Source organism: Trichosurus vulpecula, chromosome 1 (genome assembly GCF_011100635.1).
Source record: "Trichosurus vulpecula isolate mTriVul1 chromosome 1, mTriVul1.pri, whole genome shotgun sequence".
Lineage (NCBI taxonomy): Eukaryota > Metazoa > Chordata > Mammalia > Diprotodontia > Phalangeridae > Trichosurus > Trichosurus vulpecula.
The window spans coordinates 327961696-327988535 of NC_050573.1; the positions used below are offsets into that span (position 1 = coordinate 327961696).

The following is a 26840-nucleotide window of genomic DNA, read 5'->3' on the forward strand; positions in this document are numbered from 1 at the left end:
TAGGACTTTGGTGGAGGGTTAAGTCTTAGCATATCATATGAATGCCTTATATCACTCTGAATGTATAGATGAGTTTCACAAAGAGATACATTAATTCCTATAATATAATGTTGTTTATTGAATGAAAGTTTATTTGAAAGTTAGGTTAAATACTTTTATTAGTTTATCTGTATATGCTAATCACTGGAGATCGCTAGGTGGTTCAGTGGATAGAGAACTGTCTGGAGTCAGTAAAACCTACGTTCAAATCTGATCACAGATATTTACTAGCTATGTGACACTGGGCACCTTGTTTACAAAGAAATATAACCTAACATATATGTATGATGTATGTATGTATGTATGTATGTATACAATGTAACCAGACAATTATATTTTTCTTAGAATCAATTAGTGATATCCCAAAACAAACAATAGCATCAAAAACTTTCACTAATCTTTGGCTTCTATTTGTCTTAATTGTTTTGTAGTTTTCCATTCTATGAAAAACAAAACCGCAAAGTCAGACTGTTTTCTGTAACTACCAATCATCTCCCTTCCCCGGACTTTCTAGTGTATCAGTATGATTTCTTGTCACCTGCTTTATTTTTTTAATCTGTGTTGTACAGGTTACACCATTAAGATGTTTCATATGCATCAGAGGTAAACCCCAGGCAGATGGTGGTGGTGTAATTATGTAGTACATCATAAAAGATCGGTCCATGACAGAGCTGGAGATTACTTCAGTTTGGAATTAATCCGAATGACCCCAGCTTTATTACATTTGAGTTTCTAGGAATGATAAAATGCCAAGTCGTTGGAAATAAACTGATATAACCTAAACAATCTGACATGAGTAATGTATAGTTTCTCTGACTTGTTCCATATTCTGCAGGTTTTACGACCAGCTTCAATATTTTATTAAGAGATGCTCGTCTTAATGAATCTGAGTCCCTTCCTCCTTGCTAAAAATATATCTGCTTTGAAAAGTGCTATGTATATCTGTGTTTTATGTCAGCTGCAACCTAGGTTCACAAAAGAAATAAATTGGGAAGCACTGTTTCAGTCATGTTAGCTATAAATGTTTCTTTGGGACGTGGCATTGGGTCATTCCAGAGTCAAACTTTGTTGGACAGCGTAAGTCACTCAACCCTAAAGGAGGTCTTGGAGTCTCATTAGCCTGTAATGGGATTTGTGGATATACCTTATGCTTACTACTTTGAAAATTCCTCTTTAATCTGTCACTGAAGTATTTCAAAGAAATGGCTGGAGTTAGTCTGACTTGCCATTTCTTTGTGTTGGCCTTATAAATTGTTCTTTAAGTATAAACATTCTCAGCTTGTCACCTTGAAAGGAGAGATATCAGTGGAAAAAGTATCTAAGCATCCTTTTTCAGCTAAACTAATGGTGTAAGTGACCACTCCAGATTACTTATTTTATGAGATGTGGGATTTCTATCATTTTGTTTTTTATCTTAGTCTGCTAAACCTAAGAAAATAAGTGTTACCTAACAGTAATAACCATTTATGAAGCACTTACTACATGTGGAACACAATGCTAGTTGCTGAGGGGATACAAAGCCAACCTTTCTAAGTGTATTGAACATTACTCCCCTTCATACTCCACCTTCCAGTTAAGTTATCGAACTTATTTTTTTTCCGCAGAATTTCAGTCTCCTGCCTCTTTACCTCTGCATAAATAACAAATGCTCCACCATTAGAATGCATTCCCTCTTCACCTTAGAATATCTAGCTTTCTTAAATGTTTAGCTCCCAAGCCATCTCAAATAAGAAGTCTTCTGATTCCGAACTGGCCAAAGCCCACTTTCTTAGTCATTATTACCTTCCCCCACCTCCACCCCCACCCCTAATGTCTGTGTTTTCCTCTATTAGAATATAAATTCTGAGGGCTGCGATTTTGTGTCTTTTGTATTTGTAATCCTACTATTTAATAAAGTGCCTGGCATGCAGTAGGTGCTTAATAAGTACTCTGTTATTATTCATTCATTTCCTTAGTTGTTAGGCTCTCTACTTCATCCAGCTCAAATTATTTGGTGAACACTTATTAGTTTACATGTTGTACCCCTCTCCACTACTCTTCCTTGAGGGCAGTGGTTAGTTTCCTCTTCCCACCTTTTGTCTTTGTATCACCAATGCCTAGCACAATGCATGTAGCAAATGCTTGTTGGATTGGAATAGAGTGGTGTTTACTTTCAAGAATTTTATATTTATAGAATAATAAAGTAATGGACCCCACATATGTAGTAAGGTTCCCTATGTAGTGTGGATTCTTTCTTTGTATAGCTCAAAAGAAGGCAGAATAGACATCGGTAGGCTCTTCCTCCCTGCTCTTCTGCAAGGGAAACTTATTCCTGACAGGAGGGGAAACAGAAAGTTGGGGCCCTGTGCCTTTCTGCTCTCCTCAGAGAGAGAGGGTACCAAGCTAGAAATACATATTTCTACTCTTTTAAATATTATTAGTTTGGAGGATATTATCAGGTTCCGTCTAACTTCTGATTGCTTTATCGTTTTGTGGGGAGAAGGGGGAGCTCAAACTCTGTATCCAAGGCTTCATCATTTTCCCACTAAATACAAGTTCCAAAATGAACACACATAGTGAATAGTAAAGAAGATCATTCATCCAAATCATAGCAAAACAGAAATCAGAGAAGTTATACCAACATAAGTATAATATAGCACATGACGTAAAAATTGATAGAAACCCCACAAACAATAGTTTTCCTAGTGATGGCAGCTTGTGTCTTTCCAGAGCTAGTACTAAAACTATTTCCAGGTTCAGAAATGATATTTTTAAGATTCAGTTTGAAAGAGAGGAGTTGAGTGGTGATATACTGTATCATTCCCTGGAGATATTGGTGGGAGTAGATGGGAGTAACACAAAATATTGGTTTTCATATTAGTGAAGTGATTCTGTACTTAAATGATCTTGGGCTGCATCTCTGGAGACCAGAACTATTTCTTTGGCCCCTGCAACTTGTCCACATATTTTATTCAGAACAGGATGGGTTCCATGATAGAAACCTAGTACAGTGCCAGGTTGAATCAGATATCCTGGAAGACCCTTAGAATAATAAATTATTAGTCCTAACCTAATGGAGGAAAGCCCCAAAGAGTGTGCTTTGGCTTGGTTTGGTGTTGTTAAGGGAGGAATGGAGATGATAGTGGGGAAAGTATCTGAAGGAGTTGAATTGAATTCTCAGTAAACAACCTAATTTTTTTTAAAGTGGAATATGGAACAAAGTTCTTAGTTGAGAGAGTATGGAGAGAGAGAGCCATAGGAGGTTTGAAGAGGGGTGAAAAAGTTTGGGATAGCTAAGTCCCCCACAACAACCACAGAATAGCATGAGAATGAAAGGGCAGCTAGTACTGGAAAAGGTTTCCAGGGATGCTGTGTCATTAGGAGGGAACCAGAGCTCAGTGAAAGCAAGAAAATTGGAGTGAAGGAAAAAAGGGAAAAAAATAAGCTGAAAACAGCTTTACCTATGGAACTGGAATTCCAGAAAACACACTGGAAACAGTGAGTAAATATTGAAGGGAATGTTGTGGAGGGGTGGGGAGGTTGGTTGATAGAGGGGAGATTGGGAGCAAAGTGAAGGTAGAAAGGCATGGGAATCAAGGTTTATACAATGACAGGGAAGTAGGGTTAGAATCACTGGGATGGGGAGTATATGATAGGATAGAAGTATGCAGATTATCATTGGTCCCTAGGGGCCTTAGCAGTTAGCACACACTTTGGGCAGACTGGAGGATAAGCCTGTAGTAGAGAACCAGAAATCAGATTGGGCCTTGTCAAGATACGGAGGTTCTAGGCAGACTTACTAATAATTGAATCGCTTCAGGGTTAAGTCTTCCCACCAGGGGTCAGGTAGCTTGTGTAGTCTGGTAATGCTTGATCTATAACAAATGATTCAGTGGAGTTTCTAGAGGCAAGGTTGTTCTTCACTACAAAAATGTTGAATGTTTTCAAGGTATCTTATTCACATTAAAACAAGAAGGTTTGTGTGAAATTTTTTTTCTTTTCTTTTCTATCCACTCACCAATAGCAGTAACTTGAAATGATGCAGAGGGTTCAGCATCCATATGGAATTCTTTCTGTTTTATTTTGCTTTGATCAGATCCTTTGATTTGGAGGGAGGCAGGGAAGGACATTTTTTTCAAGGCAAATTGTGTCTTTGCATAGAAAATCATCCAAATGATATTTCTTTTATTGAGTTTTGAAGTCATTATAAAGTTGAATGTTGCGTTAATACTCAAAAGTTACATGGGACTTTGTGACTGCTTTTCAGTAAATCTGTAGCAATCCTAAATTTCTAGCTCTGTTGGAGCTCCACCTTGTGTCTGAGATTCAACATTGCTCCCTACCTTAACATTTTGGAAAGCTATTAATGAAACTTTTATTAATTCTGATGGATATAATGCAACTTTGAACCAACAATTATAAATTCAAACTTTAGTAAGAGTGTGTTTGTGATAAAAATTTTTCTATTTTCACTTTTAAGTGTCTTCCTCCAGTCCCCATTTATTTGACTGTACTGTTTGAAAGAAATAGGTATATAAAGCTAAAACTAATTTTCTGACCATGTATAAGGGAGCAACATTTGCATGCATGCCCTTCGGGGGCAGCACTAGGGAACTGATCTCAATATGACAAATTTAGCTTTTAGATATTTCCTCTAGCCCTCCATCCATATTATTGAGACAGAGTTCTCCAAGGCCATGGAGTTCTCCAAGGTACTGGAGTTCTCCAACTTAACTGTCCATACTTCTGGACTCTGGGGCCATAGCTTAGCACAGTGCCTGGCACATGATAGGCCCTTAGTAAATGCCAGTTGACTGACTGATTGGGACACCTGGATGCAATTAGCATAGATGATATTTGGTCATATTTGCTTTTATTTTTAAATGCTCTGTTGTTATCTAATGTCTCCTCTTAGGAATTCAAGAGCAGGAGTTATGGAAACAGACAAGTACTTATGATAATCTTTGCCATGACAGCAAAATGTCTTTTCTTCTTGATTATCCCTTGTAGATATATATCATTTCTAGAGTGCTGACATTTTCTTATCTTGATTTATTTCCTACAAGCCTTCATTTAGAGTCTGATATTCTTACTATATGCTGTATAGTTACTATATACATTGTCCTTTCTAACATAGATTGCTATGTACATTTTATCAGGTATCTTTCATCTAAAAGTCCCCGAGTCTTCTCCAGTTGGTTCAGCCATTGGAAGAATCAGAGCTGTGGACCCTGATTTTGGGAAAAATGCAGAAATTGAATACAACATTGTTCCAGGAGATGGGGGAAACTTGTTTGATATCGTGACAGATGAAGATACACAGGAAGGGGTCATCAAATTGAAAAAGGTATCTGGACAAAATTTTTGGATATAATTAATATTTCCAAATTGTCACTTAACTATGATAGTTACTACAAATCTTTTTTTTTTTTGCATAGCCTATCCCAATAAGTGATGAGGCAATAACTTGGTGACTTTCAGAGACATACTGATTATACTTTGCTACTGAGATCCATTCCCATGCTCCAAAGTAATTATTCCTATAGACAACAGTAAGAATTAAACCTGTAAATACACGTAGTGCCTAAATCTTCATTGAGTCTATATCAGGCGTCATAGCAATTATAAATTTCAATATTATTTCACTCTAAACAAAGCCTAACATTTAAACAGAGACATAGTTGGGTCTCACATATAATCTTTACTCCACTGTCTCTATATACAACCTAGCATTCAAGAGATCCAGGATCCCCTTGTGCTTCTGAATTGCTTGTGTCTATAGGTAGTTTGCAGTTGATCACCTAGTGGCCAGTGCCAATGGTGTCTTGTAGAAGATTCATCTCAGATAGAATTCCTTGATAGCTAATGAAAGAGAAGATAAACAGTGATTTATAGATACTGAAAAAAGGGGTGGTTTAAAGAGATGAGTTCAGAACAACAACAAAAAGGGAAAACTAGAAAGAGAACAGAGGGATATGTCCTATAGTATTAAAATCATCAGGAGAAATAGAGAGTGAGGTTGCAAGGGACTAACAAAATTTAACATTATCCTGATCTTTCAGGAAATATACCTTGGGAAATCTATCTTTTGATTTTTTAAAGCTGCATTGATTGTGAATGTATGTAATAAAGGAGTACAGTGAACAGTTTTGTCAGTAAAGTGCTTAGAGTGGAGAGGGACTATGGAACCATGGATCGAGTGAACTAATATAAAAACCTGTTTTCACTTCCTGCTTTTGACCTTGAGATTGAGGAGGTCATGTAAGCCCTCTGACCCTCAGCCAATTGCATAAGACTTCTCACTCAAGTCATAGATAGTTCAGTGCTGCATTTCTGGACATCTAAAGCTCCCTGAGCTATCTACCACAGTGAGGAAAGTCCTTTGGTGATAGTGAGATAGAGCCAAAAATCAAGCTGCATATCATGCCTGACCTTTCCGTGTCCTATGCCAAAGTGGAAAATTGGCTATGCTTTCTAAGCCTTCCAGGTGACCCATCCTTGTTAGTGGAGGTGATGAGTTTTCTAGAAAGATACTGTTGGACATCTATCAGAAATATCACTAGTTCTCATTCTCATGGTAATAAATGACAATTTCCTGGATGGGTTGGAAAGGCCATTATATCCATCAGTGGTTTTTAGTATGTTCTTGCTTTAATGGTGGCCATATTGCTTCTTAGAAGGTGTTTCCATTGAGCAGGTAAAAATTTACCTCTCACTAATCAGAATCTAAGTGATTTTTTTAAATTAATGTTCATTTTCTGGAAATTAAATGATATAATGTGTAAGGCACTTTAAAAAGTGTTAAAGTGTTGTTATTTTAGTTATTATTACAATCATTATTATATTCCAGTTAACAGGGAAAGAAAATGTAGAGTTTTATGATTATTTAAATCAAACCAAGACTAGCATTGAATATCTATATATAATATATACCTTATATATAAATGTAATATAGAAGAGAATGTATAAAAGAAAAAAATACATTTTTAAAACAGCATTGCACATAATTGTTTTGAATTTAAATTTACACAAATCACGTGAGTAAACAATACATTCTGTATTTACATATCCTTAGTTTTTCCCTAAGTTTTATTTAAAAGAATTATCTAAAAATGCTTATAAACTTAATATGCATCTTTTTTAAAAAATTAAAACTCTCCTTGCACCCTGATACACACAAACTGTTATTGTTTATTCCTCATTTCTTTGGTATAATCTAGATCATGGTTTTCTGGTTAATTACAAGTGTTTTGTAATAGTTATTGGTGTATGGAGAATATTTTCTTTTTGGTGCAAAGTATGCACACTCTTTTGGACTTTATGCTTTCAACTCTAAACATATTTGGTTTATAAATTATTTGTTTATTATTTTTATGAAGATCCAAATACTGTATCCGGTGTCTTACAAAGCACACATCAATTCCCTTTAAAAATTATTCAGAAGCCTGGTGTTATGATTACAAGAAGATAGATACAAATTATTTTAAAATTTGTATGAATAAATGCCGCACTTGCCTCCCATGCCAATAATTATTGGAGAACAAGGCCAAGGCTTATACATTTTAACAGATAAAATTTCTGATTTTTCTTTTTTCATATTTTATTATTTAATATTTTTAGTTTTCAACATTGATTACACAAGATTTTGAGTTACAATTTTTCTCCCCATTTCTACCCTACCCACCCCAACTCCAAGATGGCATATATTCTGATTACTTCATTCCCCAGTCAGCACTCCCTTCTGTCACCCCATTCCCCCTGCATCCTCTTTCCCCTTACTTTCTTGTAGGGCAAGATAGATTTCTATACCCCATTGCCTGTATATCTTATTTCCCAGTTGCATACAAAAACAACTTTTTTTTGAGCATCTGCTTTTAGAACTTTGAGTTCTAAATTCTCTCCCCACTTCCATCCCTACCCACTCTCCCTAAGAAGGCAAACAATTCAATATATGCCACGCATGTATCAATATGCAAAACACTTCCACAATAATCATGTTGTGAAAGACTAACTATATTTCCCTCCATCCTATCCTGTCCCCCTTTATTAACTTTGCTCCCTGGACGCTGTCCCTTTTCAAAAGTATTTGCTTTTGATTACCTCCTCCCCCATCTGTCCTCCCTTCTATCATCCCCCCTTTCTTATCCCCTTCCCCCACTTTCCTGTGGGGTAAGATACCCAGTTGACTGTGTATGTTATTCCCTCCTCAAGTGAAATCCAATGAGAGCAAGATTCTCTCATTCCCCCCTCACCTGCACCCTCTTCCCTTCCAACATAACTCCTTTTTCTTGCCACTTTTATGTGAGACAATTTACCCATTCTATGTCTCTCTTTCTCAATATATTCCTCTCACCCCTTAATTTTATTTTATTTTTCAGATATCATCTCTTCATATTCAACTCATCCTGTGCCCTCTGTCTATATATATATATATATATATATATATATATATATATATATATATATATATATATACATGTACACACTCTATAACTCCCCTAGTACTGAGAAAGTTCTCATGAATTACAAACATAGTAAGTCCCTTATGACTTGTCTTTCCATGCTTCTCTTGATTCTTGTATTTGAAAATCAAATTTTCTATTCAGCTCTGGTCTTTTCATCAAGAAAGCTTGAACGTCCTCTATTTTATTGAAGGTCGATAATTTTCCTTGGAGCATTCTACTCAGTTTTGCTGGGTAGGTGATTCTTGGTTTTAATCCTAGCTCCTATGACCTCCAGAATATCATATTCCAAGCCCTTTGATCCCTTAATGTAGAAGTTGCTAAATCTTGTATTATCCAGATTGTGTTTCCACAATACTCAAATTGTTTCTATCTGGCTGCTTGCAGTATTTTCTCCTTGATTTGTGAGCTCTGATATTTGGTGACAATATTCCTAGGAGTTTTCTTTTTGGCATCTTTTTCAAGAGGTGATTGGTGGATTCTTTCAATTTCTATTTTACCCTCTGTTTCTAGAATACCAGGGCAGTTTTCCTTGATAATTTCTTGAAAGATAATGTCTAGGGTCTTTTTTTGATCATGGCTTTCAAGTAGTCCAATAATTTTCAAATTCTCTCTCCTGGATCTATTTTCCAGGTTAGTAGTTTTTCCAATGAGATATTTCACATTGTCTTCCATTTTTTCATTCCTTTGGTTCTGTTTTATAATTTCTCATAAAGTCACAAGCCTCCACTTGCTCCAATCTAATTTTTAAGGTGGTATTTTCTTCAGTGGTCTTTTGGACCTCCTTTTCCATGTGGCTAATTCTGCCTTTCAAGGCATTCTTCTCCTCATTGGCTTTTAGGAGCTCTTTTGCCATTTGAGTTAGTCTATTTTTTACGGTGTTATTTTCTTCAATATTTTTTTGGGTCTCCTTTAGAGAGTCATTGACTTGTTTTTCATGATTTTCTTGCAATCACTCTCATTTCTCTTCCCAATTTTTCCCCTACTTCTCTTACTTGCTTTTCCAAATTCTTTTTGAGCTCTTCCATGGCCTGAGCCCAATTTCTATTTTTCTTGGAGTCTTTTGATGTGGGCTCTATGACTTTGTTGACTCCTTCTGGCTGTATGTTTTGATCTTCCTTGTCACCAAAAAATATTCTATAGTCTGAGTGTGAGTCTGAGTCCTTTTTCACTGCCTGTTCATGTTCCCAGCCAACTGATTGACCCTTGAGCTTTTTGTCAGGGTATGACTGCTTGTAGAGTAGAGAGTACTTTGTCCCAAGCTTTAAGGGCTGCAGTGCTGTTTTCAGAGCTACTTCTAAATAGCATGCTCTGACACATCGGCAGTCCTCTTCCCCCAAGAACCCCCAACCAGTACTGTGACCCAGATGCAAGCAGGGCAAAGCTGCCTCTGTGCCAGCAAAGCTCCCTTCACTCCCACTCTGATCTGTCGCTTGATTCTTCCCACTTTGTGGGCTAGGGACTCGGGAAGCTGATGTTGCTGGAGCTCTGGAAGCAGCTATTGGAGCTTCCTGCTGCTGCTGCCACCACCCCTGTTCCACCTCCACCACTCCTGGGCTGGGGCCGGACCGCTCTCACCCTAGTCTAGCAGTTTTCCCACTAACCTGCTCCATGTTCTTTGATGTTTTGGGGGTTGACAAGTCTGGTAACTGCCACAGCTCAATGATTCATGGCCCTCAGGACTGTTCCACCTGACTTGAGGTCTGGTTCATCCTGGCGCAGTCCATGATGGGTTGCACTCTGCTCCCAGCACTGTGTGATAGACCCTTCCCAGCAACCATTCAGGCTGTCCTGGGCTGGAGACCTGCTTCCCTCTGCTATTTTGTGGGTTCCACAGCTCTAGAATTTGTTCAGAGCCATTTTTATAGGTGTTTGGAGGGATTTGAGGGAGAGCTTAAGTGAGTGCCTGCTTTCCAGCCACCATCTTGGCTCCACCCCCAAAAGAACAAAATTTCTGATTTTTCAATCCCTATATCTAAATATGATTAGAATTTGTGAAGGTATTCTAAGAGACAAAAATAATAAATTGATTAAAATAGATTTCACTCTATTTTCTGTACCATGACTGCATTAGGCTACAACATCTTTATAGTAGTCATATAAAGAGATACATTTGAGCTAAGTTTACAAAGGGTACTGTTTTTCCTTTTTTATTCTTTAAGTAGTATAATACTTTGCTCATAGTAGGTATTTCATGAACTAAATTGAATTAAATCATATCTGGTCCACTGAAGTCATCTTATTCTAGGACAGGATCAATAAGAAATGGTCTGATTGGGCTCTGTATGCTATGTATTTACTATATGAAGTAATATGGAAAATTGAGGGAATTCTCTGGATAATGTGGTACCAAAAGAAAACACTTTTGCCTAAATTGTCCATATAGGAAACATATTACTGCTTGAAGTTATCTAATTAGTGATAATTTCTTCCTTTCATTTTAGTGGTGGAACTCTACAGTTTCATCAATACAAAGCATTTCTGTTGCCTTAATTCACAGAAAATACTAAGGCATTATCTATCTCAAATGATGGAATCAGTTTGAGCTTAGCCAATATAGCATTTCTGGCTGTTTTATCAAGTGAATAACTAGTTATCCAGAGAGTCCATTCTGCATCACCATGTTGTGGGTTTCAGTCTTTTCAGTCATTTCTCACCCTTCTTGAGCCCATATGGGGTTATCTTGGCAAGGATACTGGTGTAGTTTGCTGTTTCCTTCTCTAGTGTATTAAGGCAAACAGAAGTTAAGTGATTTGCTTAGGGTCACACATCTAATGAGTGTCTGAGGCCTAATTTGAACTCAGGTCTTCCTGACTCTAGGCCTAGTGCTGTATCCATTGAGCCATGCAGCTGCCTGCACCACCATGACCTTTTTTTTTTTTTTAAAGAGAATTGAAATACATTTATCAATAATATTTTAATTAGCTTCATAGTTATGGACTACATCTGAAAGCTAGTAATGTAACACTACAAGGAACAGTTGTATCACTGGATGCATTATTAAAACTAATTATCCTGTGTGGCTCAGTGGATAGAATACTAGTCTTGCAGTTAGGAAATCCTGAGTTCAAATCTAGCCTCTGACACTTACTAATTGTGTAATCCTGGGCGAGTCACTTAACCCTATTTGCCTTAGTTTCTTCATCTATAAAATGATCTAGAGAAGGAAATAGCAAACCACTCCAATATCTTTGCCAATAAAACCCCGGATGGGGTCATGAAGAGTCAGACATGGCTCTATCAATACAAATAATTACAAGCATACATTCTAATTTTACATATAAATAAAATGTTTTGCCCTGCAATTGATGCAGGTTGCGCCTTCAAGGTATTCTCAAATTCCAGTCCTTCTAGTGTTTTTAAGTATGTGAAGGGGTCCTACTGGAATAGTATTTGTATTCTATAAATAAAGGCGATATTTGTCAATTATTTGTTTAATTTATTCTCCATAGACCAAAAAATTCCAAACATGGAAGGAACCTCAAAAGTCATTTAGTCAAATCTGAATTTGTGATATTCCTGTTTACCTGTCATCCTTCTTCTCCCCACTTCCCCACCCAACAGAATATGAGCTCCTTGAGGTTACTGACTGATTTGTTTTTGTCTTTGCACCTAGCACAGTATCAAGCATGTAGTTAATGATTAATGAATGCTTGAAATGAATGATGTCTTATCTTGATGACTTGTAATAGTCTATGAATTAGTCAGGCTCCCTGCCTCTAGCCTCTCCTCTCTTACCTTACACACAAATATTAATTGATTTTCCTAAAATCTTGTTCAGACCCTTCTTCACCAAAAAGGATATTTAGTGGTTCCCTCTGCTGCTAACATAAAGTACAAAATTGTACAAAAAATACAAAATTTGCATTTAAAGACCTCTAGAGTCCTTTCCCTCCTTCTTCCAGTTTTGTTTATATTACTCTTCTTCATACTCCTTCAGTTCTTGTCACACTGGCCTGCTAGCTATTCTCTGTATAGGACATTTGATTTCCCATTTATGGATCTTTGAGTAGGTGTTTGCTTATGACTGAAATGCACTTCCTGCTCGTTTTGGTTTTATAGGCTCCCTAGCATCTGTGAAGATGATATTAAGAAGTCAGCTCCTACAAGGGACCAAATTATTAGCATTATCTCTCTTATTTAATTACTTTGACTATTTTGTATTTGCTTTGTAAATGCAAACAACCTCACACATGAAAATATACATACATATGTGCATATATATTGCTATATTCCATAAGAACACCTCCACCTCCCACCCCCAATGACATGGAAGCTTCTTGGGGGCAAGAACTAATATTTTTATTTTTGCTTCTCTCAACTGGCAAAATACCTTAAACATAGTAGATACTTAGTAAATGCTGTTATGTTTCAGTTGTTTCTAGTTCTGTGCTCTGGAGAAAAGCAAAATAATTCTCTCTCTTCAACTTGACAATCCTTCAAATACTTGAAAATAATGATCTTCTCTAGATTATCAGTATGGATAATTTATCCCAAAATATCAGCTTCGTTGATCTTTATGAAGTTTTTTTTTTCCCTATGTCATCATTGGATAAGGAATCAAAGTGGTACAACAGAATGAACACTGACTCTTGGACTCATAAAACCTGATTTTGAATTCCACTCCAACCAATTACTCCACCGGTGTTAAGTGACTTTGATCGAATGGCTCCAGCTCTCTTGCTTCAGTTTCCTCTGAGGGGGTTAACCATGTGATCTCTAAACAGTTCTAAGCCTACGGTCATTATTTAGCCATTTTCCTGTTATAGTATAAAAGTGCTTTAATAAGTGTGCAGCACAACAGAATCTGGCTCCTGAAACATGGGTCACCACTACCAGTCTGAATAATGAATGTGTCCTTTCACAGAAATATGGAGAATATGATAATCCATTCCAACCATTGGCACAACAGCAACAATTCATGCAAATTATATTTTCAGCCTATGATCCTTTATATTCCTATGTGAAATCACATAAGTCTAAAGCTTATTGCTCAACTGGTGAGGAAAAAAATTCCAAACCGCATCAATGTTCCTATGTAACCTAACCTTTAAAATACCAGGCACTTAGCTGCATTAACAGCTATTAAATGGCATCTCTCAATTACCTGTGGTATACAAAACCTCCTGCTAAGTAATGAGGGTGGAGGTGGGGAATTCATTGGTTGTGGGATCAAAGATTGTTTCTGCTCTCAAGGAACTTATTTTCCTTGTGGAAGACAAGGTACCAATAAGAATCATGGACAGTGATGCTTAATGTGCCAAAAAGTAGCAAATTTTTCTATAACTGTAGTACAGCACAGAAAATTTGTTGAAATAGTTATGGAAAATGACTTTGATATACTATTCTGGAAAGCTAAGGAAACTTTTTCCACCTTAGATATCCAGATAATGAAAATACTGACCCAAGAAAAGCAAGAAGTATACATACATACATACATACATGCGCATGTTCATACATACATATATGTGCAGTCATCTGTTGGTATACATAATTTATTTAGCTGGCAAGGATACAGTCATCACACATAAGGCAAGTATACATGATACAAAATCAGACTGAATAGCATTTGCAGTTGTCCTCTGTTCCTTCACAAGTCCTCTTTGTCTCCTATCCGGGTCTCAAAGAAGCCATGATAACTCTGAAATGGTTAGGAGAGCCATGATCCCCCTCCCTGAAATTGCTTTTATATCCAAATGCTGGATGTCATGTCAGTCTATGGATTGCTTGTCCAATAGTCTGTGTAACTTGTCATGTATTTTTAAAAAAATTTTTCTAACCTTGTTTTTCCTGACTATTTCATAACCTTGTTTTCCAGCTTCCCCCTAATTAAATTCTTACTATGACCTCTGACCTCAGGGAATTTATTTATATTCAGCAATAGGGGTTGCATCAGTCCTGGCCAAAGATCATCACATGTACATGAAAATAAGTTTAGTTCCATTTAGTCAAAATCTTAACCAGGATAAAATGCATTCTAAAACTATCCACACATGCATTTAGTGGCCCTTTGAAAAATCATTGTGGCTAATCAGTGTGTCAGGATTGACATTTATGCATTATGAAAAATATATGCTTACCACATTTGACAATCAGACTTGTTGTATGGCATATTGATATTTTATTATATTAAAAAGGTAACTTTTCTTTCCATACCCTAATATTTTCTTTTGCAAAATTGTTCTTCTCCCCCCCACCCCCCACCCCGAGCTTGATGACGCTCACCATTCATTATTGAGTAGACTAATTGGAGTTTTTTCTCAATTTACCAAAATTCTAAGCATCACCTACCTTCAATCTGAGGCTTTTGCTGGTTTTTACACATCAGTTTCTTATTTTTTAAATACCATCTTGGTTCTGTTTAGGACTGAGCTTGAAGTGTCCATGTAGAATGTCATTTCTCTTCTTTCTGAGAAGGCTTTAATTTTACCCTGCTTCTTTGGAGTGCATGACAAATATTCTCCATGGATCATTTTTCTTTCATCTCTGCCCCCCTTTTTCTTTTTGCTTTGTCTCTCTTTTTCTTCTTTCTTTCCTTCCTGATCTTCAAAGGGAGAAGGTGAACAGATGAAAAGAGATGATCAGGAACAGTTATGAAGGAAAGGATAAAGGGAAAATTTTTCAGTTCTTTTTATTTTCCACCTCAAACCCACTTTATAAACATAGAGACAGTCTCCCATATCACTGTCACTCTAGGTTCAGAATAAAATTGTGAAACCTTACAAATCCCTCCAAGGCATTTGATATTGGTGGAAAATCTTTTATGCTGCCCCTTGGGTCACACTACACTGAGCCAAGTACAAATAATGGTTCCTGTATGAAAATAATGCAGTATATGTAACATAAATATATCTGAAAGATATACCGAGCAGAAAGTTGTTGTGTTATTCTTCTTTTTTTTCTTGTAAATCAAGGCTGAAAATTAGAAGGTCAGCCCCAAATAGAATAGGAACATTAAAAAAACATTTTCAATCAAACTATGCCATTCTTCCCTGTAAAGTTGAATGAAACATGCTAGGTGTATTTTAAAGTGTTGACTCTGATATGGATTTATGAAATTAAAAGGCCAACTCAGGTGATAAAATATTCAATGGATCTAGATTCATATAGGCTAAAAGTGATATGCAAAATGAAACTATATTGCTGCCTGTAAAATCACTGAAGTTCTCACACTGCTAACTGGCATCTTTAGGCAATTAAAACAGAATGACAGTCACTAAAGTTATAGCCTAGTTTTCATATAGAGCATTATCTCCTAAAGGATATCATATAGTTTCTCCTGAAATACTTATTTTAAATATTAAGAAACCATAGCATATTGATAAAGGGTAGAATTTAGTCTTTTAAAAAATTGTTTGTTCCATACTTAAATGTGAAAAAAGAACATTTCCATGTACACAGCAGAAAAGAAGATTCTATATGAAATTACAATCTTTATTTAATAGACACTCCTTACTTCCCCTGCTTTATTTTTTTCTGAAAGTCATAAATTCTACATGTTACTTTCAGTTGATATTACTTTTAGTTGTGCTTTTTGTGTTTCTTTCTGACCTTTATTATATTGTCATCTGTTAATTTAAAAAAAGTCATCTTTTTATTGACATCACTATTGCTAACCTCCACTTCCCCCTAGTTAAGAGGAAATTAAAACAAAAAATGTTAAAAAAATAAGTGTAGCTGCAAAATGAATTCACATAGTGTTGACGTCCAAAAAAATATATATATATACACATACATATATATGTATATATATACATACATATGTGTATATATATATACATATATGTGTATATATACATATATACCTATATATACATACATACATACATATATATATGTATATATATAGACTCTGCACCTGGTATCTATTACCTTTCTTAGGAGGTATTTAACATCCGTTATAATAATGTACCCTGGAAACTTGTAGTTCATTTAAATCATCAGAATTGTCTTTAAAAATTGTTTTTCTTTACAATGTTGGTTTCTTTGAACAAATGTTTTCCTGGTTCTGCTCCTTTTAATCTATATCAATTCATAATTCTTCAAATTCTCTGAAATTTTTAGTCGTTTTAAGGCACATATCATTCAATTACATTTGCATGCCACTATATGTTCAGCCATTCTCCAGTGTCTAAGAAACAATCAATGTATGTCCTTAGGTTCTAATTCTTTTCTTTTTGTCTTCCACCTTTTTATTCCTATTTCATGTAAAGAAGTTTGGTTTGTTTATAACCATTTCCTACTGGTATTTTCCTCATTGTTAACTACCCTCCACATTTTTTTTACCCCCTATCAAGTTTAATTTTCTTTTGTCTGATCTAAGTTAGGTTCATCTATAGGCTACCTATTCCTTCTTCAATGTTTGTATAGTCTTCTCATTTTTAAGGGAAGACCAGCACCTCTGGTGTGAGGGCTTGCTGAGCCCTTTTCACACCTGCTCATCTACCTTTGGTGTCCACCTGTCACCCAACTCTCATTTGTGGTTCCAAGAAGCTGTAACATGTACAGTGACCACACCCCAATAAAACTATCTAGGCAGGAAAGCTAAACCAGGTTGAGGGTGACCAACAGTCCTCAACCCATTGATGAGTTAGGATTATATCTACCCCAAGCATGTGAAGACTTCCACCACAGATTAAGTGGATGAGAACAATTTGTTCCAGCAGCTATGAAGGTGGCTGAAGCAGGTGCTATGCAACTTGGTCAGACATCGAAGACGCCAAGGTCATGAACTAGATACTGGGTCATCACCGCTCATCTTGATTTCTGTCTTGACACTGGATTTCGATGACTCTAGAAGAAGGAATGAAGCTGATGACTTTGTGCAACTGTGTCTAACTTAAATAAAATTCATGCACAAGTCATCACCCTCATGATGTCACTGGACTTCTTGAAAATGAAGGATGAACAACTACAATTCTCATTCACTCCATTTATGGGAAATAACAAGCTCTACTATCTTCTTCCTTCTTGCACACTACTATATTTCTTCATTTTACCCTAACTTCCTTTCCCCCTCTTTAAGCCCTCAAAAACTGATTCAATCTATCCCAAAGATGTTTTTCTCCCTTTATCTAACTTACCCTTTATGCTTTGAAAATATAAGATTCTGAAAGAATACTGTATCAGTAAGGCAAGATTCATAACCTCAAGGGTCACCATGAACATGCCTGTATGGTTCGGAATCACAAAGTATGAAAAACTCTCTAGATAGAAGGCAGAGGAAGTATAATATTTATCTAGACACCAGAGGATCAAATCCCAAGACCAATAACTCCAATTTGACATGGCAGTAATTATATTCCAAAACCAGGAAGCCCACTTCAATGTAGCAACAAGGAAATTATAACACAGTGTTATAGCAAGGAACCAAGTCATCCTGTAACCTTCCTCCCTGCTGGGGCCTCCCTATAAAAACTCATGGCTTCTAATTGTCTGCTTGCCTGTGTTTTCTCCCTCCTCAGTTCTCTGGTCTCCGAAGCTCCCTGGTTTCCACTCCACTCTCTGCTCCGCACTCTTTCTGCAGCTCTATCATCTTGGAGTTGTTCTCCTTGCCCTGGATTCTGACTTCTGTAGCTTTCTGCAGATTCTGAGTTCTATGGCTACCTTCTGGGTATACTCTTTTTAGGGCCCCAGGGCTTCATGCCCAATCATCAAAAGGGTATAGGCCTGGGGCTCAGTGCCTAGTAAGTAAAGGGTGTAGGCCTACCTACAAGCAAACCTACTCAGCTCTGGTCTTTTCATCAGAAATACTTGAAAGTTCACTGTTCCTTTAAAAAGTCCATTTCCTTTGTAGGATTACATTTATCCTGCAGTAATATATATTGCAGAGTAAGTTATTTTTGGTTTATACATTTTGCCTTTTGGAATACTGTGTTTCAAACTTGCTTACTATTTTGTAGAAGCTTCCAGGTCTTATGGATCTTGACTGTTCTTCCTTCATACTTGAACTGCTTTTTTTCTAGATGCTTGCCGTACTTTTTTTTTCTTTTTTCCTGTGCCTGGAAGCTTAGAATTTTGGCTATGAAATTCCTCAGACTTTTCCTTTGGGCTTTTCTCTCAGGAGGTGATCAATATATTCTTTCTAACTTTAATTCGCCCTTTAGTTCTAACAGATCTGGCAAGTTTTCATTTACAATTTCTTGAAATAGAATGCCCAGCCTTTTTGTTTAAATTATTGTTTTCAGGGAGTCTAAAGATTTTTAAATTACACTTCTTTGGCCTGTTTTCCATTTCAGTTGTTTATGATATCAGATATCTAACTTTTCTTCTATTTTATTTTTTCATTTTGTTCTAATATTCTTGAAGTTCATAGTCATTGATTTATCTTTGGTCTATTCTTGTTTTCAGGTATTCTTTTTCTTGGGTGGTGAAGTTTATGACTTTTTTCTTCTAAGCTACCCATTTTCTTTCTAAATCACTCCTCTAGTGCTTTTAAATAATTTAAAAATTTTTTGTTTTATTTCTTCTTGATATTCATGTAGTCTTTGTGGAAAATCTGTTTCTCCCCTTTGAATCTCTCCATCCAGATGTTATGGCATTAGATTGGCAACACACATACATCTATACATATATGTATGTAGGTATGTGTGCGTGTATGTGAATACACACATGTGTATTTTAATAGTAGTAGGTACTTCATTTGATGTACTCATCACTCTAGCTTTAGTCCAAGAATTGTAGCATTGTGCAATGGCTAGGATCTATTCCTCTGATGTATTTTTGCATAGGTTGATCAGACATGTTTTGTCTTACTCAACATACCCTGGATACCTACTCTTGGGCTGTCCCAGTTGCAACTCTGTAGTATCATGCTAATTATCATTGTACCAGTTGTTGGTTACTGCCATTCCATGCGACTTCTAAACTCAGCACTCTCATAGCTTTCTGCCTTCGCTGGATATTCTTGAGGGGAATCTTCTGCTCCTTCTAGGCAGAATGGTATCGTAGGGTAGATGTGTCCCATCTCCAGTTATGCTGGTGCTTCCTTTGCTAAGGAGTAACAGAATTTCTCTCAGAATCTTTCCTCATCCATGCCTGCCAACCTATATAGAAATCATATTTTTAAGGAAAAAAAGAAAAAGAAAGTCAGTAAAATCAATTATTAACCTTAAAAAGTCTGAAAAAATATTCTGTATACTATACCTGTGGACTCTCCTACCTTTGCAAAGGATTTTGAAGTGTGGCAGGTGGAATCTGAAATGTCTGAGGAAACCAACGTTTCAGTTTCTGAGCATATTCATTTGTTAAGCAGTGCATGCCCATTGCATAAAACAATTGGGACTAGGCCTCCTCAGCTTTGGCACTGGACCACAAATACAGAGGGACACATATTTATTCATTAATAACAACTAATCAAGTAAGACCAATTAATTAAAATAAAACAATCAGGTTATAAAGTTAGGTAATCTGATTTTCTAATTGGAGGGAAGATTAGGGGCTTTTTGAGTTGGGAGGAGAATGAATAGGTACAATTCCCTGAAATCAGAAAAAGAGTTCTTCTCCTTCCCCCAACTGTTTGTTCTCAAACAAATGAACATGGAAACAATGAATAATAGATCAGTATGGTGCTAGATTTCAGATAAGATATATGAGTTGCTTGAGATGTATCATTGTGAGAAAATTCCTTATATGTGTCTTTGGACCTGCCTGCCTTTCTGGTCAACATCACCTAGGTCCTTAGTTAAGAATCTTTAAGCAATAGATAAAGGTAGTCCAGCTGCCCAGCCATGCAGGGTTAGGTTCAAGCAATGCCGTACATTTTTTCTCACAATTCTGATAATCAAATAAAGTTTTCACACAAGACAGAAATTGGACTAGACCCATAATTTAATAGAAAGGGAACTGGGCTAGATCTGGAATTGAGTCACAAGAGTCAGTATGATTCACTCAGTTCCCACAGTTCCCTCAGATGGGGTATTTCCCCATATCGGGAAGAAATTTTTTTTATTCTAAACACAAATTTAACCTGCTAGTAAGGCAAGAATGCGCACCCACAGACACATATGTGTTTATACATATACATGTATATACATATTTATATAAATATTTCCCGTATGAGAACACAATACATGTGAAAATAATGAACATTTTCAAAGATATTCATAAAAATGTTTGTATATGTGAAATCAACATAAAGTATTTTATATTAGTTTTAAGTAATTTAAGGTAATAGTATAATCACATAACAATCTAAATCAAGCTTCTTTGTCACACAGGCATTCAAAGAGAATTTTTTCCTTTATTTGCTTATTTTGTTTTGGTTTTGTATAGAATCTTCTTTACACACTAGAATTACACTTAGGTTAAATTTGTCAGTAGAACTGCTTTCTCATTGAGAGATTATCCTTAAGTAAAAAACTGAGTTTACATCAAAAGATTTGTTAACATAGCACCACTCTGTGGCTGATATTTGTATATTTACTAAGAACAATGAAAACAGGAAAGAAGCTGTTTTATAGGTCCTCACATTAGATATTCTAGTCTGTTTTATAAAGTTAAAATATTATCAACATATTAATATTTGACTGCTTTAGTAGCATCAAGGAATAGCATATGGACATTTGGACTTGATAAATGTCAATTACACATTTGAAAATTTACAGAGCAAGTATTTTTAGCCAACGTAAAGACTAAGTTAGATGTGTCTCATGACAGACTTAACAGACTGAAAACAATTATTTCTTAACAGCTGAAAAAGTCAATTGCTCCCAGAAGGCTTACTTTTTTGCTCCAATGTTTGTTCAGTCATTCAGTCATGTCTGGCACTTTGTGTCCCCATATGGGGTTTTCTTGACAAAAATATTAGAATGGTTTGCATTTCTTTCTCTAGTAGATTAAGGCAAACAGAGGTTTAGTAACTCGTCCAGAGTCATACAACTACCAAGTATCTGAGTCCGGATTTGAACTCAGGTCTTCCTCACACCAGTTTCAGCCCTCTATCCACTGAGCCAGCTAGCTATCTCCGTTTCTGTCTCTGTGTCTATGCCTGCCTGCCTGTCTGTCTGTCTGTCTCTCTGCATATGTTTATGTGTGCATACACACACACATACATACACACATATATGTACATATATACACATATACTATTAATATATGTGTGTATGTATGTATATACATACGTATGTATGTATGAAAATTGACCAGCACTTATCATTTTCTATGGCTTTTCAAGACCTGGACACATTTTTATTAATACTGTGGTGGTTCCATAATTTGATTGGAGTGTGTGTTCCTTCTACTAAGAAAAATTGCAACCCATGCTAGCCTTCTCAACCTGTGAAACATTTATCTATGACTATCCATAAAACCTCCATGGAACTTCTACCAAGAAATCCTGTCCTCTACAGAAGGATTCCTCTGTGTCTTTTAATGGATTCCATCAATTGTTTTTTACTGTCATTACCCAGTACTTGGTCTAATTCTAATTAGATGGCTGATCAACTTCATTTTCCCTCCATACATGTCCTTGATGGTGTCTTTTTACACCAATTTTTCTATGCAAGTCAGCAGGGTAATAGATTACAGTGACTTAGACCCTAGAGTGAAACTTCCCGTTGGCCTTTTGGGTCACCTGAAATTGTGTCTTTTGAGACTATGATGTTACATAAGTCATATCTAGATCATCAACAGGGCAATAGCCATTAAAAAGAAGAGCCTAGGTGGGCATCATCTCATTTCACATCTTGAGAGCTAATTGTGTTGTGATATTTCCTCTAATGTGAACAGTCTATTCTTTGAATGGATTGATTTAAGAGCATGCTATCTCTATTAAAGTCATTCCATTTTGGGAGTAATCCTTATGAAAATGTCAACATCCAAGATCATAAAATGTCCATTCTTATGAATGGTCACTTTAGGAAAAAAACCTAAAAATCTAAATTTACATTTATGTGTATCCAAGTCCTATATTAACAACTGTCATATCACTAGTGTTGCCTTGGAATTGGAAATTTTATTATATATTTTCCAAGTTTTACTGAATTAATCTTGAGTTCCAGAATTACTACCTGTGTGAATCCAGGAAAGTAATTTAACTCACTGTGCCTTAGTTTCCTCTTTTTAAAATGGGGTAAAAATAACCCTTACCTCAAAGTGTTGTTCGGGATTAAATAATAGAGTTGTTTGAAAACCTTAAAACACTATGTAATTAAACACTTATTATTATTATTATTATTATTATTATTACTTATGCATTCCAGAGAAAGTAATAATCACTCGGGGGGCATTTGGAAACATTTCTCCATGAAGATGCCTGGATCTTAGCTAGAACTTATTGCCTTCTCTTATCCCCTTCCCTCTCTATCTCTTAACCCCATGTTAATTCAGTATCAGGATAAAAGCAGAATTAATAGAATAGGAAAAAGAAAAATTGCTTCCCTTTTTACAGTATAAATTTATAACTGCTTCTGAGACCATGTTCGCACACAATTCCTATTTATGATCTTCTGAAAGAGTAGAAACAACTCTGTTCCATGGAGAAAATGGTGACTCAAGTGGACTATGGTGAAAAGTTTACAGATCCTCTTCTGGGTTTCCTTCATTTCACATTTTCAGAAAGAAGCATAGTCTATCAGTGGTAAAAAAGGATAAAGCCTAAAAACATGTTATTACCTCAATTCTGCTTTCTTAGTATCTTTTTATATTACCTTCCCAACCCCCCAGCTCATATTTCTGCTCACAGAATATCTGTGTGTATAGGTGGGTTCTTTCTTTTTCATTTGTTTTTATCCCTAATTTTTATATTCACTGTATATCTGCAGTGGGATGTTGAAAAATTTCATTAGAATATGCAGATCAGATTAATTAAATATTGTCATCTTTATTATTATTACCACTCTAAATGTAGCATTTATAATACATACATGTAAACTGACAGTCCACCATGGATGAATTTGACCACCCAAACCATCAACCGGTTTTGAAAAAAAAGTATGTGATATTCTCCTTTGCTTTCTAACCCCTTCTCTATACCTAGAAGAGATTCAAGCTCATATGGATAATTTATAAGAAATATAGATCACTGTATTCTGGATTTATATAACAATGTTGAGATTTGGAAGTCTAAGTTTTAAGTAAAAGAAAGCTTTCCATTGAATCTTATCCTCTCCCTTCCAAGCCACTCAACCCAGGACAATTCAATATCAGGAAAAAATCAGAAAGTTGAACAAGGTAGTAAATGGAACCCAACACAAATTTTAATAAATGTTTGACTAGAGTTCTACCTCCCTGCTTCCCCCTTATATTTTATAATGTTCTGCCTTCTCCAGTCTGATTATGATTTTGATCTAGAGAGAAAAAAAATAAAATTCAAAAAAACCTTAGCCTATATTTTAAATTTTGTAACATAATTCAGCAAATATACATTCTTTATCCTCTAGAGAAACATGGGAATAAAGAAAGGAATGACTAATTCTTACACAAAGGGACATACTTCCATGGTCAGTAGCAGCCCCAAGGGATTTATCATCCCACTGCTCTCATTAATAACAACCATATTTATTCGCCTATTCATCTGTCTGCTCACTTGCTCAGGATACATTTCTTGAGTACAGATAGAGCATAAGAGGATGATCCAATAGTAAGATTATAGACTGATAGATAGAAGGGACCTTAGTAGTCATCTAGTCCAATTTCTCCATTTTGCAGAAGAAGAAACTGAGGCAGAGGCAGATTAAGGTAGCTATGAGGCATAATGTATAGAGCATTGGACTTGGAGTCAAGGAGATTTGAGTTCTAATTCTGTGTCAGAAACAAACTAGCTGTGTGAAGCTAGGCAAATAAATTAGTCTGTTCCAGTCTCAGTTTCCTTAATTGTCCTCAGTTGCAATAGCACCAGGCAAAGTTATAGGTGCTTAATAGCATTCATTGATTGAATGGATAGGCCGGTGTCACATGGGTGACAGGGGTGGAATTCAAACCTAGGTCCTCCAATATCAGATCCAATGCTCACTATGCCATGTAGATTCTGTGCCATTATGCTCTGCACAATTCCCATCCTGAGCAGTTTGCAATCTAGTTAGAAGACATCCTAACTAAGCATCCACATAGGAAGAGTTAAATGAAAATACTAGAAGCAAACACAAGAGAATCCATTATGAGATGTTTCCAGGAAGTATGTAATAAAATTCCAGATGAATGTTTAGATATAATAAGGACTGAAAACTTATGGGTGAAAGAGATTTCCTGTGTAGATTTCTTGGTAGAGGTAGGACTCTAAAAATGTTCTTAACCTGGGCTTTTTGAATTAAAAAAAGTGATTGCCGGGGCGGAGCCAAGATGGCGGCTGGTAAGCACGGACTAGAGTGAGCTCTGTACCCGAGTCCCTCCAAAAACCTATAAAAATGGCTCTGAACCAATTCTAGAACGGCAGAACCCACAGAACAGCAGAGGGAAGCAGGGCTCCAGCCCAGGACAGCCTGGATGGTCTCTGGGTGAGGTCTATTCCACACGGAGCTGGGAGCTGGGAACGGAGTGGAGCAGAGCCCAGCCTGAGCGGCGTGGACAATCCAGACCAGAAGCCGGGCGCAGGGGGCCCTAGCGCCCTGAATATGTGAGCTGCGGCAGTTACCAGACCCCTCGACCCACAAACACCAAAGACTGCGGAGAAGGTTAGTGGGAAAAGCTGCGGGAGTGGAAGGAGTTTGTGGTTCGGCTTCCAGCCCCGGGGGCAGCGGAGGTGGGGCAGCTACAGCTGTTGTTACTTCCGGCTCCAGGCCCACCTGGTGGGAGGAATTAAGTGGCGGATCAGAGCAGGAGCGCAACAGCCTGCTGAAGATCTAAGCCCAGCCTAGACTGGGGGTCCTTGGGGAAGGAGGAGTGTGGCTCTGACAGAGCTGGCACCTCCCCTTCAAACGTAGAACATAGAACTCGTTAGTCTACAAGCAGTCATACCCCACTGAAAAACTCAAGGGTCAAGTTAGTTGGTTGGGAATATGGCCAGGCAGCGAAAACGCGCCCAGATTCAGTCTCAGACTTTGGATTCTTTCTTTGGTGACAAAGAAGACCAAAACATACAGCCTAAAGAAGACAACAAAGTCATAGAGCCTACAACCAAAGCCTCCAAGAAAAACATGAACTGGCCCCAGGCCATAGAAGAACTCAAAAAGGATTTGGAAAAGCAAGTTAGAGAAGTAGAGGAAAAATTGGGAAGAGAAATGAGAAGGATGCGAGAAAACCATGAAAAACAAGTCAATGACTTGCTAAAGGAGACCCAAAAAAATACTGAAAAATACACTGAAGAAAACAACACCTTAAAAAACAGACTAACTCAAATGGCAAAAGAGCTCCTAAAAGCCAATGAGGAGAAGAATGCCTTGAAAGGCAGAATTAGCCAAATGGAAAAGGAGGTCCAAAAGACCACTGAAGAAAATACTACTTTAAAATTAGATTGGAGCAAGTGGAAGCTAGTGACTTTATGAGAAATCAGGATATTATAAAACAGAACCAGAGGAATGAAAAAATGGAAGACAATGTGAAATATCTCCTTGGAAAAACCACTGACCTGGAAAATAGATCCAGGAGAGATAATTTAAAAATTATTGGACTACCTGAAAGCCATGATCAAAAAAAGAGCCTAGATACCATCTTTCAGGAAATTATCAAGGAGAACTGCCCTGATATTCTAGAGCCACAGGGCAAAATAGAAATTGAAAGAATCCATCGATTGCCTCCTCAAATAGATCCCCAAAAGAAATCTCCTAGGAATATTGTTGCCAAATTCCAGAGCTCCCAGATGAAGGAGAAAATACTGCAAGCAGCCAGAAAGAAACAATTTGAGTATTGTGGAAACCCAATCAGAATAACCCAAGATCTGGCAGCGTCTACATTAAGAGATCGAAGGGCTTGGAATGCGATATTCCGGAGGTCAATGGAGCTAGGATTAAAACCTAGAATCACCTACCCAGCAAAACTGAGTATCATGTTCCAAGGCAAAATATGGAGTTTCAATAAAATAGAGGACTTTCAAGCTTTCTCAGTGAAAAGACCAGAACTGAATAGAAAATTTGACTTTCAAACACAGGAATCAAGAGAAGCATGAAAAGGTAATCAAGAAACGGAAATTGCAAGGGACTTACTAAAGTTGAACTGTTTTGTTTACATTCCTACATGGAAAGATGATGAGTATGATTCATGAGACCTCAGTATTAGGGTAGTTGAAGGGAATATGCATGTGTGTGTATATATATATATATATATATATATATATATATATATATATATATATATATGTGTGTGTGTGTGTGTGTGTGTGTGTGTGTGTATATATATGTTTATGTATATATATAAGTGAATGTGTTGTTATGTATATATCTATGTGTATATGTATGTATGTGTATGTATATGTATATATATGTATAT

The 26840-nt window shown here is 36.6% G+C and overlaps 1 protein-coding gene across 1 annotated transcript in view; it reads left to right on the forward strand.

The window, feature by feature from the left end:
- LOC118846076 (cadherin-12) overlaps window positions 1–26840 on the forward strand; it is a 143087-nt gene that overhangs the window by 25324 nt on the left and 90923 nt on the right. Inside the window, exon 2 of the mRNA XM_036754261.1 lies at window positions 5178–5365. Coding sequence (XP_036610156.1) covers window positions 5178–5365 — 188 coding nt within the window. The remainder of the gene's footprint in view (window positions 1–5177; window positions 5366–26840) is intronic.